Source organism: Thermobia domestica, chromosome 12, assembly GCF_964235325.1.
Source record: "Thermobia domestica chromosome 12, izTheDome1.hap1.1, whole genome shotgun sequence".
In the NCBI taxonomy this organism is placed as follows: Eukaryota; Metazoa; Arthropoda; class Insecta; order Zygentoma; family Lepismatidae; genus Thermobia; species Thermobia domestica.
This window is the reverse complement of record NC_137465.1, coordinates 149,132,627-149,151,179: the sequence shown is the minus strand read 5'-3', so window position 1 is coordinate 149,151,179 and position 18,553 is coordinate 149,132,627. Positions and strand designations below refer to the sequence as shown.

The 18,553-nt window shown below is 35.5% G+C and overlaps 1 protein-coding gene across 2 annotated transcripts in view; it reads left to right on the top strand.

Annotated features, from left to right (window-relative positions):
- The window catches only part of LOC145666730 (uncharacterized), a 334,294-nt gene that overhangs the window by 302,946 nt on the left and 12,795 nt on the right, over positions 1-18,553 (top strand). For both annotated transcript variants that reach the window (XM_081734260.1, XM_081734261.1), the window contains 2 exons: positions 7,585-7,764; positions 17,355-17,462. In XM_081734260.1, the coding sequence (XP_081590386.1) occupies positions 7,585-7,764; positions 17,355-17,462 (288 nt within the window). The remainder of the gene's footprint in view (positions 1-7,584; positions 7,765-17,354; positions 17,463-18,553) is intronic.

Below are 18,553 nucleotides of genomic sequence, written 5' to 3'. Positions count from 1 at the left end.
AGATGAACTAGAGATAGCCGAACTAATAACTGCAGGTCAGGAATGGCCTCAGGCAACAATTGAGATAGAAACAACAGCAGGTGTACTACCTGATGTCCCCTCGAACCAAAGTCCTTTAGATAATAATAAGTTAGCTGATAAGGAAAATAGAATAAGTGACTTAGTGTTAAGTTTAGAAAATAAAGATATTGGTGTATCGAAGGGACCAGATAGCCCAGTAGCGCTATATTTTCCTATAAAATACGAACCGTCAGAACCTAGAACGCCGTTAGAAATGCAAAGACCGACCTTTCAATCTTTTTATGCTGGTAGTAGTGATGAAACGGTTTATGCCGAGATCGGTCCTAGAACTATGTATGCTAACTTAGATACTGAATCACAAACATCAATGAATAAAGAGCCAATTTACGAAAATATTGGTCTCGAACCCAAGGCTTTCACGAATAAAGAGCCAATTTATGCAAATATAGGAACCGAACTAAGGGAAACGAAAATTGAGAACCCTGACGAGAATAATGAAAATGAATCGCGCTCTTTGTCACAATTTAACGATGAAGCGTTAATAGACCAGATTAAGCATTCATTACAAACAGAACTGTCCCCAGCAGTAGGAAACTTAATTCGACCTCTAACTAAACAACTACGAAACAAGAAAGTACAGGTCACAGTTGTTCGTCGCCAGGGTGACGATGAAGAGAAATTAGGTATTTTATTTCAAGCTGACCCCTCAGCCCCCTTTGAAGATTTATTACCTGAGGAAAATGTAGTTGGAAATTTTGATATGGAAATACAGACCAACGATTTTCAAAAGAAAGATGTTAGCGTCCAGACCGAATATAAGTTTCCTAAAATGATCCGGATTGATACAGACCGTGAACTTAAGGTTATTCGGACAACCGCTACTCAAACCAACCCTGTCATGTTTGAAGATAGCCTTACCCTCCAAGAGAAACTGCAATATTTGGACAGTATAGATAACATCCTCAGTGTAGTTAGTAAAGTTAGGTGGTCAAACGGAGATATTAGTAGTGCCGATTCAGATGGGGGTGAATCGTTGAAAGACGATTGGTTAGGTTACGAACTACAGAAATTACAAAGCGAAGAAATAGCGAAATCACAAGACGACAAACCGGAGTCTCCTTCTGCGTCCTCCCTGGAGGATGAGTCAAAACCTTCATGGAACTCCGAAGAAGAACTCCGATATGACCATTGGGATCCTCCCACGGTCTCTACTCCCCGAGCAACGAACCAAGACCCTCCCAAAGAGGACGCTGACCAGAGAAATGACCTCGTCGCCCCTGCTCCAATTGAGAGGAGGTTAGGCGAAGAGAAGAAAAGTGATGTTGCTTTTCCCTCAGTTTGCTCCGACCACCAGAAGCAAATTGAGAAAGAAGAAAAAGAAAATAGCGATTCCTGGTCTGAGAGTAGAATAAACGAAAACGTTGGTAAAATCTTTGATTACGCGGAATTTGGTGCGTCTGTAATTTGTTTAGATGAAGTAGAAAATAGAGACGATCCCTCAACCTCTCCAACCCAAAGTGAATCTAACAAACAAACCGATAGTGTTAAGAATATTGGTTTACAACCTTCAGCTAGTACTAGTTCTAAATTTAGTTCCTATAATGAAACTGGTGAATCACCTGCGAAGGAAAGTGTACAAAATTGCTACGCCAATCTCAGAACAACAAACCATCATATATAACAATATATATATATATATATATATATATATATATATATATATATATATATATATATATATATATATATATATATATATATATAAATATATGGTTACTTTCATTAATTATATATACACACAGTAAATAATGTTTGTGTTAATTCAACTCAATTTTAACACAGGGCAGTGGTTCCAGCGTGACTACCACTATGCGGTGTTAATTCAACACAGACCCGGCGGTGTTAACGTTTAACACAGGCGGTGTGTTACGTCTTTAACACACAACCAGTGTTGAGGGGTGTTAAATTCGGATCAGTGTTAGTATTTTCGGTGTTGATTCGACACCATGTCAGGGTCGATAGTGTGGGGAAAAGTGTTGAGTGTTACTTGTGGCGGTGTTGCACCAACACGAAAAAAGTAACACTGTGTAATGTGCTAATTATTTTGTGTTAATATTACACCATGACAAGTATTAATATAACACAGTCCCTGTGTCATTTCAACATTATTTTCTTGTTATTTCAACACAATCTGTGTCATAATTCAAGGTCAAAGGCGTATAAGTAACACCGTTTTTGGTGTTAGTTCGACTCCAATTCTGTGTTACTACGACACCTATTTCGGTGTTGAAATAACTCCGTGTGAGGTGTTGATGGAACCATTTTTCTGTGTTGGAAAAGTTTGTGGTGTGCATGCTTACAATAACCGAATACCCTACTTTTAAAATAGGAATAGTACACTACAGAACATTCCATTTAGAAAATATTCATAAACATTTTTGTCGTCTTCCCCAACACTTATTGTGAAGTATTACTTGATTGTTCGAAACACAACCTTCACCAACAACCTTTTCAAGAATGATAGGAAACTCTTACCTATATCCTTATAGTATGTTGGCTAGTATGTTGGCCTCTTAATCGTGTTTCAACTGCTTTTCGGCCATTTTTGAAACAGTCTCCGGTGTTGAATGGTGAGCTCTAGTGCAGTGTAGAAGTGACACAATAATACTGTGTTGTTTCTCGCTGTTGACATATTTCTTCAGAAACATTATGTAAAACAATTGAGAACACATCGTGCGGTTTGCACGTTGAAATTTTGCGAATACCTGGATTTGTTTAAGTATTGCTTTCTAATGTGTTTGACTGTAGCTTCAGACATAAGCCTTTATAATTAGATGACCAGCATATTTGGCAATCACGCAGAAAAACAACACCGAAGATTCTACACGTGTGTTAATTTAACACACAGGCTGTGTGTCATTTCAACTACCGGCATTTGACACACAACTCCGAATGGAGAGTGAGTTGTTCTAACCATTAACACAATTGTGTTAACACATATGCATGTCGTTTAAAATAACACAATTTTTTTTTACAGTGAAGATTTTCTTATTTAGAATACTGAAAGAGTTCTAGAATAGAATTTTCTAACGATTGTGAACTACCGTAAAATTATGTCACGGGACGCCACTGCAGATGACTCTTCTACGAAATCGTTGCCACTTCAATATTGGCTTGTCCGAATCAAATTTCCACCTGAACGTACGTAACACAGACACAACACTCTTTCTTGGTAAAATTCCGAAACACCTGCTACGTTGCTGTTTGGTGAACGCCATCGTGAATTAACTGCCCTTTAGCGAAACAAGGAGTGAATATTTAGAACCTATAGGGAGGAAACAAAAATGTTTTGTGTTAGCGCGCATTTCCTGACAACTTATTTGCAAAGATATTGGAAAAAGTTTTCATTTAGAGTTGAGTTGAGTTGATTTTGAGTTTAACGTCCATAACGAATCAAAGCCACGGAGTGTTTTGTGTACACGATGTATTTTTATTGTGATATTTATAGTCAACGTTGTACACACTTCATTTCCAAAATCAAAATCTCGCAAATGGATGTTGGACGAGTGCGTATTCCCAAATAAATTGTCATTTAGTTTATATAAATGCAGGATCGGTTCGTCTTGAGTTCATAGTTTAACAAATAATAATAATAATAATAATAATAATAATAATAATAATAATAATAATAATAATAATAATAATAATAATAAAATCATAGTCATACCTTTACCTTTATCACAAAATTTCGGGCATAGTCAGTGAGTGAGTTAAACAAAGTCAAATGCAACTTATGCTTTATATATCCTTTCTATTCCAAATTCTGCTTAATCGAATCCGTCAGGAACACAAACAGAAACTTCGAGAACAGGTAAAAAAATCATTGAACTAACCTTTAACAGCGCCTCGCGATCTACAGCCGAATGCCTTAGACCAGTGATTCTCAAAGTAGGGTACGCGGACCCCTGAGAGTCCGTGGGAAGTAGCCAGGAGGTCCGCTACGCCTAAAAATTGAAATGTGTTATAATAAAATGGAACTCACAGCTGTTATGCAAGAATTTTTTTTTCAGTTACTAAAAAGAAAGCAAATAGAAATTATACTTACGTTTGTAAACTTAAATGTTTTCGTATTTTACAAAATTTCTGCCCTGTGAGTATGAGGAGTTGTCTGAAAAGACATTGCAACATTTATGCCCTTCCCACACTTACTTAAGTGAACAGACCTTTTCTGCTCTTTGCAGTATTGAAGCCTGAAAATGAAATCGTCTTAATGTGGAAGGAAGATTAATGGTGCAAAACGTATTCCGGATTTTAGTGCAATTATGGAAAAACAGAATGAATTTCATTCCTCATATTAGTGACCCCACATTTGAGAACATTGTTTATCAAGTGAATTTCCTTTTTTTAAAAAAGTACATTGATTTTCAATCTTAAAAGTTACTGTATTTTCACATGTATGTTTAGAATAAATTACTTATTGCAATATTTTAATCAGTGTAGTTTTTAATACCATGTGAAATTTCAGATAGCATTGCAAGGGGGTCCGCGGATCACTTTCCGAATGCACAGGGGGTCCGCGTTATCAGAAAGTTTGAGAACCACTGCCTTGGTCTGTTCGGCTAGGGACACAGCTTCCAGTTGCATCAAACGTGTTTCGAGTAGCACCTCTTGTATTGTTTGAAATTTAAACCTACTTCGCCTGATGGAATATGTCTATTAAAATGTTTTACGTTTACGGTATTCGTTTCTTTGACGAATTATATATGTTATTGATATAGATTCTATTACATATTCGTTCATAAATATTATATAAAGTATCATGATTATTTATAATCTTTCATGGAAATTCACTGGTGCATGCGCAGTGGAAACAAAGATCCAAGTTACTGACGTTTCTGATAAAAGTCATTACGCAAATGACTAACGGGTTGTAAAAATGCCTTGCTGTAAGGGTTGTGGAGAACTGTCTGTTGCTCTGCAAGGAGAAATCAAAGGCTGAGCAACAATGGGAAAAACTGTCCCTCAGATTGCTAGGGATCTGGGCTGCGAAGAAAACAATCGAGAAATGGATTCAGTGACATGAAGAAGGTGGTGAATGTTTCACGTTTCGGCTAAGAAGTGGGAAATCTAAAGAGACAACCGCCGCTCAAGATCAAGCGTTAGTTACAGAACTAATGAACAAACCTCTACACCACACGTCTATCCTCTTGGGCAAAGCCAGGGAATATAGTTGTTCTCATGAAACAATAAGGAAAATATTATTGGAGGCTGGTCTACACTGTTCAAGACTCTCTATGAAGTCTCTTCTTACTAAAACATAAACACAGACGAATGGAGTGTGCACAGAAGAACATAACCCAACCTCAGTTATATTAGGCTTAGTCATCTGGACCGACGAGAAGAATTTCAAGTCTAACCAGTAAGGCAGAGTTATATTGTATAGACCACGTAGAACCAGGTATGCTGAACAAAATATCACCAGAACTTCTTGTTCAGGATGAAATCAGCACACTTCTGGGGATATATGACGGCTGCTAGTCTTGGCGATTTGGTTGCAGTGCCTGGAAGAATGAACAGCAGTGTTTACGTTAATATCCTCGAAAATATGTTGTTGCCGTCCTTAGAAAGAAACGTCCTCTGAATAGGAAGAATATGTATTTATGCATAACAAAGTATTGTTCTCACTTCTCGGCAAACATGAGAGTGGCTAAGTGAATATCCTAGCTAATTTGTATAGAGTTCCCCTTTCTATCTTCAGCTTTGAACGCAATTAAACATATGTGGGCCTATATGGTCCAAGAATTGGAAGAGAGGCGTCAGGACAGAGACCAAACATTTCTTCAAAACCATATTGTGGAAGTGTGGCAACACTTTTGGAACACCGTCTTATTGTTCGAGACTTGTATCTAGCATTCCGTCTACACTCCAAAAATTATTGACTCTGGAGGTGACTACACGAAGTACTAGTGTGTTACTTTTGCATTAACATTTGTTTGCTTAGTAATTAGTTACGTTAAAACGTAAGGAAAGATTAGTATATTTTCAAAAAGTATTTGTGAATTTACTCTGAACGTTTTTAAGAATATATTTGTTCATTTTTCTTACTCATCTCTCTTCCAATATTACGTTCATTTCAGTTCATTAATGACTTTATTTCGCATCACCTATAAAGCATTTATATTTATTTAACGATTTTTTCCTTTCGGTTGTGTAATTTCTGGTTTTAAGTATTATCTCAATTCGAATGAATAAAACACATTTTGTTTATTGTCACTTCTTTAACTGAATTCGAATTCGAGAAACATGTGACATTGTTTAATGTCTTAATTCTTCATATAGCGTAGTAATAACATAATATTAATCAAGTTTTACTTCCCATTAGTGAGAACTTAAATCCTACTGAGCATTAACCTGATGATTCTTTACACAATGACAAGCGCAATATACAAGCATTGGTTCATTATCATCCACAATAACAAGCCAATGCTTTGTATTGGTAGAAAAATTAAACAACGATGAGTTTGCTAAGAAAACTTCTCGTTCCGTACAGTACATGAAATAAAGTAAGGCAATACACATGCTCAAATATACGTAATATTTCGAATCCTTAATCTCGTATTATTACATTTTTCAGGCTTAGTTCAGTTTCACTTGATAAAAATGGTGAAAGGCAAATAAGAATATTAAAAGGTAGTTAATGGTTTTGCAGGCTTACTACTCGTGGATCTATGATTACATGCACACCATCAACACTTCCTTTCCTACGTCATAGCCTCTCCTTTCCTCATCATGTTTTTCTCTGCTTTCCTCAGGTTATAAAATCTCGCTTCTACGTCGGCCAGTCGGAAATGACTGGGTTAATGCATGCTAGTCTTTGATTGTATCCATAGGACATTCGTATCATTATCATTGCCATAATAATTCATGTATTTCTCTTCCCCATGTTCCATAAATCATTACGCATAATTCGTCTGATACCTCCTTCTCCGTCCTTCTGATATAGCTTCGGTAAAAGGTGTTAATACAAACTGTTAAATTATTTGCTGTAGAGAGAGGATTTTCATGCACTGCTATCCACCGTTAACCTCGTAATCGTAGCGTACGAATATTCATCGTAGTCCATCAATTGTAGTCTTTTCCTTTACTTAACCAGATACATTCTGTCACAGAATAAATTATGTAATTTATTCTTTATTCCGATTTTGATAAGGTTAGCGGTAAGAGTGTAACACACATTTGGATAATAACACATAACTATGGATTATTAACACATATATTAAAATAAGTATTATATTGTTCTTTTTTATATATGGCTAGCGTTGATTGCCAGTTTTTAAGCGTAACTATACCCTTAATTACAATTACACAACGTGGTCGTTGTACATTTTATTGATTGTTGAATGATATCTATAAGGTTAAATCATATAATTAAATCCTAATTTTATGAAGAAAAGTAGTGTATGCTACATAGCTTGAACCATTCATATTTATCTTTAAAATTATATGTAAAAAATCATATTTCATTGCAGTTTTTAAATACATTTGTATTTTGTTATCTTACAGAGAAGACTCCAACGCCTGAGCTTAAGAAAGCTAATCCTCCTCCAGTGCCGTCAACGTTCAAACCGCCAGTTCCTCCTCCTATTGATCAGCGGCCTCCAGTAAACCAAAGACCTTTGCCTCCACCGCCAGAGAAAGCAGTGCTCAACTCTCAGAATAGTATAAGAAGTAATAATAATAATGGTAAGGATAACATCTTCTTAAATAATTTAAGTAATTATAATAATATGATAGACGAGTAACAGTAAATACATTCATTTCGTCATTTTATAGTGATTTATAAATTTGACACCTCCCAGATCTTCATAAAATTTGGTGCCTTCCTAGTGTGGTATAGGAGAAATGGCTTGTGCTAAATTGTAAATTCTATGTGCTTAATTTTGTCTACGCTAATGCTCGCGAATCAAGCACGACCTAGTGGGTGGTAGGGAATACACAAGTAAGCTAACAAATATTTGTTATTAAAAGTTTCCTCCATATTACGTAATTTTGGTATTTAGAGATTATTTCTTTTTTTTTTTTTTTTAAATCGTTTTATATTGTGTAGTGATCCAGACTGTGTCCCATCTGAGAATCGAATCACGACCACACACATTTAAAAGTTACTTCGTAACATTGAGTGTAATCACTCTAATAACTCTCTGATAATTTTATTTCTCACTTGCAGAAATTCTTCTAAATTTGATAACTTCTCATTCGAAACAATTCAATATCTTAGAACCACAAGTGCTTGAGTTATAAAAGTATTACACTGGTCTACATATAAAAACTTTTTTTCTGCTGACAGATATTTGACTCGTTTTCAAAAAAAAAAAAAAAAAAAAAAAAATCGAGGTCGCTGATTTCAGTGGTGTAGTTAGTTTTTGTCTATCACGTCAGAATTTTACACAATCGGATCATACTTACACGGACAGAAGTTTCTTATATGTTCCATACATCTTAGTAAGAAACTTACATTAAATATTATACTATTGCCTTAATATTAATATAAATACGCAACAAGTTACGATAAAGTTACTGACACCCACCCACACATATTATACTATATATATAGGGGAAGGTAGTACACAGTGGATCAATTTTTAAAACTTTCAGCATAAATCCGTTTAATGTAAGTATTACTGAAAATTGTTTGGTGTAGAACATGGGTAAATGTCTCCACTACATTCGTAAGTAATTTATTAATTTGTAACGCTGCTCTGTACCTTACAGTTACAGTTAACGCTAATGCTTGTAAAGTGATTCACTGTGTACCACCATCGTACACAGTGGATCCTATATGCGTGCACAGTGGATCAAAGGAAAAATGTATTGAAAGTAAGGAATAGAAACCTATGATAAAGGGGCCCATCATTTGAAAATCTCCAATCTACATAAAATTGTAAGCATTATTGTCAAAATCTGTACTATTACTCACAATACAAAATAAATTTTAAAATTCTAAATAAAAGTTAGAATTGAAGTATTACAAGATCTTAATACCATACTATTAATTTCAGGAATTGATTACCAAAATAAATAATACAAACGACTGTTATGAAACAAACGTTTTAGACAATTAAATTGATATCTTGTACAGAGGATCATTGGGTCCGGATTAGTAAATTTAGTAGTTTAAGTAATTATGCACAATAAGCAATTTGTTATAAGAATGGAGAATTTAACTTTCTGTACTGGATTCAATTTGTCTGATTATGCAAATTATTAGTCAAGAGATTTTGGAAGCCCTCTTACTATTCAAATATTGAGTATGGGTGAAATATCTGGATTATATGGTTGGATGAAACTTTCAGGTATCTTCTCGCTTCTTAGAAACAGTCTAAAGTCATGTTCATTGTTTTTCCTAGTCGTGATTTGACCAATGTAATGTAACGTGAGAGAAATCTTACGAGAACGTAATCACCAGGTTGAACTTCTCTTTGACTCTGTTTCAAATCATCATAAGCAGTAGTTTCTGTCTCTAATGTAACATCGACCGTCTTTCTTAGCCTGAGGGGCATAATAATGTGACAAACTAAAATATTTCGTTTTCTAAAGTGATCATCATCTGAAGAATCTTATAATACAATTGGCTGAAAATCGTCATTCTCCGTTGAACTACCATTTACTTTCACTTTCTTCGGGACGGAACGTCTTTCTTTTATCCTTTCTGTTTCAGATTGCTGCTGAATTTGGACTCCCTTTATTTACTGGCTTTGCCTTCAAAACCTTTGGCTCTTTCCGGAGTGCCTGTGAAGAAATGGCTTCTGTCTTTCTTTCTGCGATGTTTCTTGAGATGACACAAAAACACTGTTTAAGTTCTTCTTTCTGGAAAGTATTTTCTTTCGAATCTGCATCTACATTCTCTACTTTTAGAATTAAAGGATTGTTGCTTGAGGAAGGTACATTGATTTGGTCTTCTATCTGTTTTTGCGTACATACAGCGTAGAAAAGAACCATTGTCTGTAAATATATTTTGATCGTAAGGAAACATTCCTGTCTTTCTAAAACCTGCTTTGATGTTGATTGAAATCACTGCTTGTGCAAATACTATTCCCAAGATTGAGCTGCTTCGTATATTGGCATGGGTACTCTTTGGTTTTGTAACAATCAAGTATCCACATCTGCATTTTAATGTGCTTTCAATGGTACGAAAACAGGATCCAACCGGTTGTATTTTATTGCTAGAATGTGGTAACAATTTTTCATTCATCCATCCTGATGGAGTTTTCAAACTAAGTGAGTTAGGCGATGCCTCATTGATCATATGCTGATCAAAATATTTCCTAGGATAAACCATAGCTGGTGGCAAAAATATACCCGATGGTCACAGTCACACACGTCACAACGAGGACCCCACTTTCGCCACTCGTGCATAGATTTAATTGCTTGGCTTCTTTCTCTGCTATTACCTTCTTGGATGTCCGAACTGTTCTAGTTCATGTCTAAGTTGGAAATATATGAAAGGCTACAGAATTTGGGATATCTCGTAGATAAGTTACGTAAATTACTAAAGAATGCCTAAACATTGTGTTTGTTGAATGACAACAATCTTGAGAGTACAAGATTGAGGCTTTCCAACACATCTTCGGGATTTCTAATATTAAGATCTTTATAATGATTCACTCTTGACCTGAAATTTTGCTTTTTTCCCACGAAGTAGGTATCGATATATTGTTGTTCTTGGCAATTTCATACGCTAAAATGCCTCACAGCCACGGTAGACTAACATATTTTGTTGCACATTTTTATATATTTCGGAAATAAATGCTCCAACTCTGAAGGGAAATTTGTCGTACAGAATAATTTGGCTTCGTTTTAGCATTGTGACCTGGTACTTTCTTATTTTTTGACATGCCTGTTCAAATCTCTGTAATCAGTGTTCTTCAAATTACCAACACGTCTAATAGAATATCACTGCTCTACCACTAATTGCACTGCTTCTCTCATTGAAATGTCTTTCATGTTGCCTTGCATGTATTTCTCGTGGTCAAACCATTCATCTGTAACATGTAACATCCAGGGATCCCAATCGGATCCAGGGGGGACGATCGCAAATAAAACCCATCCCAGAGTTTCAAGCTCCTAAAAGTAGCTCTAAGTAGCAGTATGATAACCCCTCCGCCCCAGAAGTCGGTCCTGGATCCACCCCTGCAACATGATAGTAAAAGTTCCGTAAGATCCCAATAATATGATGTGTTTCTAAATGAGTATGCTAAATACTTGAACTTCTATAAACACAATGAGGTACAGAGTGGATCAGTCCACTGTGTACCACACCGATGTGATCCACTGTGTACTTGTTGCTGTCAACCCAAACAATTCCCCACGACAAGGAACAATTAAAGTAGAAGAACAAAATAAACAATGCTATATTACAAATACATTCTTATCTACTTCCCACGTTCATGATATTCGAAATTACAAGATAAATCACAAAGTCAGAGCATTCACTTCTATTACTTAATTTTTTACTTTAGCACGAGCCAAACAGATTTTTCACTTCACCACAAGTGAGAAGCATCCATTGTTGTGGACATTTCGTTAATAAGAGTGTAATGTGAAAACAGAATAACTGACGTGCACTAGTTGAATTTGTGCTATAAATAAATGAATAACGCCTCCTGATCCACTGTGTACTACTTTCCCCTATATATATATATATATATATATATATATATACAATTTGATGTGCAATATGATGTTTATGGTTTCAGAATATTACGTATGGAGTAGTTTTACGAACTTATTTGTCATAATTAATTTAGACTTGATAGAAAGTTAAGCAAATCTAATATATTTTTTAATTTCATTTACGACCTCAAGCTGATAAATGCACACAACAAAATAACACAGCGTGCTTACCTACTTAGGCAAAAATCTTCGTTTTTTGATTTTCTGGAGTAAGTGGTCTCCGGAACGTCACGCTGCAAGCACCAGCAATAGTCCGCCATCATGTTTTCGTTCCACCTTCCCTGGTGCCGGTTCTCCATGGTTTTGATATCCTGGTGAAATCGTTCACCCTGTTCTTCACTAAGGGGACCAAGATTGGAAGGAAAATAGTCTAGATAGCTGTGTAGGAAATGAAGCTTCACACTCATATTTACTCCTACCTTCTGAAATGTGGCCAACAAATTGTCAACAAGTTCCTCGTAGTCGTCCGCTTTAAAATATCCAAATAAGCTTGTAACAACGACACACTTTTTGTGGGTTCATGGTTTGTAAGAACACTTTATTTTTCATTAGCAACCTTATCTGGGGGCCGTAAAAAATACCAGCTATCACTTTCTCCTGTGTCAATGCAGGAAATTTCGAGCAAATGTATTTGAAGCAAGGACCATTCTGATTCAAGCTTTTACATTCTGTTTCATTAATCCCATCTTTATGTGTAGTGAAGGTAGTAACATTTTCTTAGGATCAACAAGCTGTTCGTTCTGGATGTTTTTCACTCCCACTTCAAAATCTACTCTGGCAGGCCACAATATTCGTATCCAGTGTTCATTTCTTGCACAGCTGTCCCATAAACAAATAAAGCAAGGATATTTCGTAAAACCTGCTTTTCGGCCCAGTAATATTCAAATTATCTTGAAGTCCCCACACATAAGCCATCTATCATTCTCATAATTTATCTTTTCAAGGAGCATTTTCAATGTTTGGTAGCTTTCCTTCAAATGTGTGGAGTGACCAACAGGAATGGATGCCAACTTATTGCCATTATGCAGCAATACACACTTTAAACTCCTCTTCGAAGAGTCAATAAAGAGCCTCCATTCTTTCGCATCATAATCACACCCCATAGCTTCAATTAGTCTTTTTACATCTGTACAATACACAAGTTCTTCATCTTTTTGAAAATATTGTAAAAATGCTTCTCTCTGTCCCGATATACGATAGTTGTTCCTGGTGCAACATATTCTTTTCTTTCAGTCTTGAACCCAGCAATTCTGCTGATGCTTTTGGTAGAGCAAGGTCGCGAATTAAATCATTTAATTCTGATTGAGTGAAGGGTTTGCATGAATTGCATTCATCAGACACCACAAAATCCTCGTCACTACGTTCTGTATTTGTGTTGACAGAACAATCATCATCACTGGAACTTGCAAACGTGCTGCATGTAGGGATAGGAATTTCATTACTGTGAGGAACAGGTCTTCTAGCAGAGTAAAGATCGGGATACTGAATAGTATGTTTAGATTTTCTGCTCATACCAGATACATTTACCATACAGAAATAGCAGTCATTTACATGATTTTGCTGCTCTCGCCACACCATTGGGATTCCAAAACTAAGGCTTGTTCTTCGACCCTTGCTCCATTGTCTGTGATTTTCTACACAGGTCCTGCATACTTTATGTGGTGCCCATGGCTTATCTTGGTCGCCCAATTTAATTCCGAAATATGCATGATACACTTTTCATATAAATTCCGAAATATTTGTTCGTTGTTTCGGGGTTGTGAAAGAACCACAAATATAGCAAAATATATCCGGATCGTTCTTACACTTTCTACGAATAGATGCCATGTTATTTAAACTCGGTACAGCTTCCAACTTGATCAGAATGTGTGTAGTCTACACTATAGTAGTTGTAATCCTGTAGATATCACTACACCAATACAGTGCACCAATACTAGAAATAACCAGATCAGTAACTGTTCGCGAAACTTCCACAGAATTCTAGCACACCTTTCGCAATCTATTAACTCGCCGTGTTTTCCATAAACAAAGAGTGCAGCGTACAGTAATTCGTCACCCTGCATAAAAATTCAGCTGTGACTACTCCCTTATTTCAACCCTTTACATACGTAATATCGTCTTCAATTTTAATTGAACATGATTTTGAATTACCTATACTTTATTTAATATATTTTTTTAATTCTTACGTAATTACTCGTAAAAATAAAATTAAACGTAACAGCGTATGTGCTGCCATCTTGTGACATCTTGTAGAACTACTTTACGATTAATGGCTCTAAGGCATACATGAAATATTAGATAAAATTTCATTTTGTGAAAATACCTGACGAGATAGAGAAAAACGGATTTCATTTTTGGATTTAGCATACTCGAATTATTAGAGAACAGCTGGTAGCCTCCAGTCAGCAAAATTGATGTAGACCAGTGTTATCTTATAGGGGAGAGAGATAGACAAAAAGAAAAAAAAAAAAAAGCACGTACCCATTGAATAACGTGCTACAAATTAACATTGTGTAATTCAGAAGCGAATGTTTTCATGCAAAATTCGTAACATGTTTGGAAGTTAACATCAATGTCTCACGCACATTTTGGACAAACGTTTCTACATATATACTACTGCATTTGAATATTAATATCCCCAGGATTGAAAATATCCTCTTCTAAACCGGTTGACTAGTTTCAACCATATTTTACATTGCCATCAGACCGTCAGTGCTCAAGAGTAGAAATACCAAAACCTCGAGCACGTTCCACCGAGGGGCAATAACTGAAAAGCCATTTCTCCCATAGATGTCAGTCGAGCGAAGCGACGTCCAATTATGTGCAACTATTTGTGTATATGCTTCGGTTAGTAGAGGAACTGAGAGACTGTGGAATGGGGAAGGTTTATAATGATCAGTATATCTGCTCTGCTCTATTTTGTGTTCCAATCTTACGGTGATTGTCGGAAATCTTTCTGTAAAGACAGCGCATGTCGTGTGATAATTTTGTACAGAACAAGAACATCAAAGTGTTTCTTCATTGACCTTACGCACCTAATTATTTTTAATTACTTACACTATTTTCAAATCTGAAAGATTAATTGTACGGTAGATGTTTTGAGTCCAAGAGTGTCATTCTCCAGTATCTAAAATAGATTCCTTCCCACAAAAATACTCAAGATGCCTTTGGTTGTTGAGAGAAAATATATTGCAACGATGTATAGAAGAAGACGAGGATTATTTTGAAGAAAGACAAAAGATATCACTCGGAAAAATAAAATCAACGATATTTTTGAATTTCGTTTGCTATGATTGGAAGGGATTCTGCACATGAAAAGGAACAAAAAAATATAATAAAAAGGTCGAAAACGGCTTCTTTCCCGCGTTACGGACGTCCAGGGTGGGGGTGGTGAAGAACTTTCAAGGTAAATGGTGGAAAACTACAATTCATAGAAGTATAGCGATAGGAGCCCAGAAATCAACCATTCCGTGTACTATGAGTGTGCAAAAGATTCTCCAAAAGACGCGAAGGGTTGCACGGAGGTCATGAGGGAAGTGAGTTCTAGAGAAATGTTGTGAAATGACCACTTAGATGTAAACCAATATCTGTAATAACGATGGAAGATTACAAGTGCTGTATATGCAAGATGGCGGGGGATCTATGTTTGGTTTCATAACACGACTGGAGGAAAGAAGGGAACATTACGTAGGTAGGCCGTATTCGTAGCTGTACGTAACGAATGACAGGTTATATATGATAATGTACTTTGCACATACACAAGGAACAAAACATTGTATTAAAATTAAGTCACTCTTCCTTTGTAGATTTTAGTCATACTAAGTAATATTTAAATTTGAAGGAACATAATTGTTCTTTATATACGAGGGCTGCTGGAAACGTTTCTGTAATCGATACGAAAATTCTGGAAATGGTTTTATTGTTTTTCAAAGTATTCACCTCTAAGATTGATACACTTTTGCATATTTTCATCCAATTTTGAAAGCATTTTTTCCCCTCTGAGGCTGCTACCTTAGAAGTGACTGTTCGGAATGAGTCAACAGCTGTTTCAGGCGACGGAAATTGCACGCTGCGTACCTCATTTTTCATGTGTGGGAACAAAAAGTGGTCATTAAGTAGTAAATTAGGTGAGTATGGAAAATGAGTCATTAATTTGACTTTCTTACTGGACAAAAAATCAACAGTTTGGTGTGCTGAATGGAAACTGCCGTTCTCATGGTGAAAAATAATGCCACGATTTGAGTTTGTTTTACACAGTTCATTGATGACTTCTAATAAACAAATTGTTTTATACTACTCAGCATTTAGTTCTTCGGTCTTCTAAGGCTTTGGTTGCCATATATCCGATATAACCGAAGAAACAAGCAATTTGCTTAGTAAATGCGCAAACAAGTTTTGTTGGTTTCGGGTCATCTTGAAACACCCAAACATTTAATGCTGTTTAGTTTTGTGTTCGTATAAATAATAGATCCAAGTTGCGTCCCCTGTAGCGATGTAGTGTACTAAATTTGTTTAACTTCGTTAAATTTTTTGATAATTTCTTTACTCCAACTTTCACGAGCCTGTTTTTGAGCTTCCGTCAAGTTATGAGGGGTTCAGTGGTTCGGAAGTTACCGTACGTTCACATAACCATGCAGAATCGTATATATTGCATTCATGTCAATGTTCAAGAAATCCTGAAACTTACGCATGTCACATGCCGATCTCTCTCTCAACCATTTCACCCGCAGTGTTAATATTAGTGGCAACAACAGATGGGGACGGACGATTCTCACAAAATTCATCATTGAAAAATGTGCGACCACGCTAGAATTCTGAAAACTAATTGTACATAGTTCCTGTTGGGTGGTGCTTAATCCCTAAAACCCAAGTGAAATCGCTTGATGCTTTGTTTTGGTGTTAAACTACATTCGAAATATTTTTTTTTTTTAAAAAAAGAAAAAGAAAAGAAGGAAACGGGAAAAAAAAGGAAATTATTACCCGAAAATGTTCACGAGAAATTTCTATTTCTCACACAAAACCACTTCTTCAGACTGCTGTGAAAAATAAACGAATATTCTTAAACAAACAATCAAAAGTAATTTAAACACAGAAACGTCTAACCTTTTTAATTTTATAAAAGCGGAACACTAGCGCCACTGTTAATAATAGCTTGCAGAAACTTTTTTTAGTAGTCCTCGTATCAGATAATAAATTAAACTCTGCTGTTTGTAATGGAATGCCCTGTCTTGCATTGATAAGTAATTTGTTTTGTGTTTTGGAATGATCAGCGTGCGTTTCTTCGATGCACTTTAGTCTCAATTTCGACTGCTAATAGAAGCACAGTTTATATATATATATATATAAAATGTTAACCTAATATTCTGAGGTAATCACAGAGTTACTAGAATTGTATGTATCAATTTTCGCTATCGAGAACTAAAAATAATAGCATCAGAAGATGATACTTTGACTACGCATCACCTGATTGATATTTTCATTCTGGTCTGCCAGTCTTATGAAGTTCCAGCGTTAAATATATATATATATATATATTTTTTTTTAAAGAAAGTTCTTTAAAGTATGGAATTATTAATCCTCTTATTTTCTTTGTATCGCAGGTGTTGGCGTGTCAAGAAAGACCTCGAAGCCATCAACAACAGGTTACTTACATATGCCTTGGTATCATAGTGTTGACAGAAAGCGAGCGGAAGAGATGGTTAAAAACGGTAAATGTCTTGTATTCTTTATAAGTATTTGTTTATTTTCATCATCAACGAACATTCACTATACATGAAAGGAGAAAGTACTTTTGTTGATGAATCAAATACTGATGCCACCAAGAGAGGAAGTACAACTGGCTATGAAAGTTTCATTATTATTGTAATAGAATGTTTTCTGTTTGTTTACTATTGCAAGTACCATCTTTCGCAATAATTACTGAGGATATATCGCCACGCCCAAAATTGAGCAGACTTAGCTGTCATTTGTAAATTCATTCCTCTTAATTTGCAATACGAAACTTGCAGGTCCAAAGTATAGTTGTCTAAACTATTAATGCCAGATACTTAGAAGCATATTTTTGATCATAGTTTGTTGATAGATTAAGAGCTTAACGCGCCTTTCCAGCACTAAAACTGTATGATGTTCGTTTTGAACGTGTTCTGAGTTTTGTTGTTCGAGCAAGGAAGTCTTTTTATTTTAAAAATAATTTCATGTACTGATATTCATATAAAGTCAGTAAATAATACTATTAAAATATTTCGAATGTGTTTATATGTATGTTTGGTATATGTTCATACTTCCCAATTTTATATTATTTATTTAATGGGAAATCTTCATGGCACTGCCACGGCAGTTTGCGGCAAACTAGTATATCGCGGAACATCCTTTTAGAATGCCCGTATTAGTAAGTTCCATCAGACACACACACACACACACACACACACACACACACACAATTGAATCTTGCAACTATGTCCGGAGCAGAATGTTGAATTTTTTTCTTTAACACTATTACAGAAAATATTCAAAATTACTGACTTTTTTTTCATTCGCTTCATTTATTTTTTTTAATGGTGTATTAAATTTTTTCGACTGTCTTTACTTAAAAAAAATAATTCAGGCTGAAACTTCTACAAAAGCACTTAAATAAATAAACATTTTATATACACTATATGTTTTCAAAGGAACTTGAATGATAATCAATTTTTGTCTGATATTGATTCTGCTCACTGATATGAAATTGGTTTTAACCGAGATCACCTTTACCTCTTGCACAGTTAGGAAATATATCGTGTACATTAACTGTTCTGGTGGA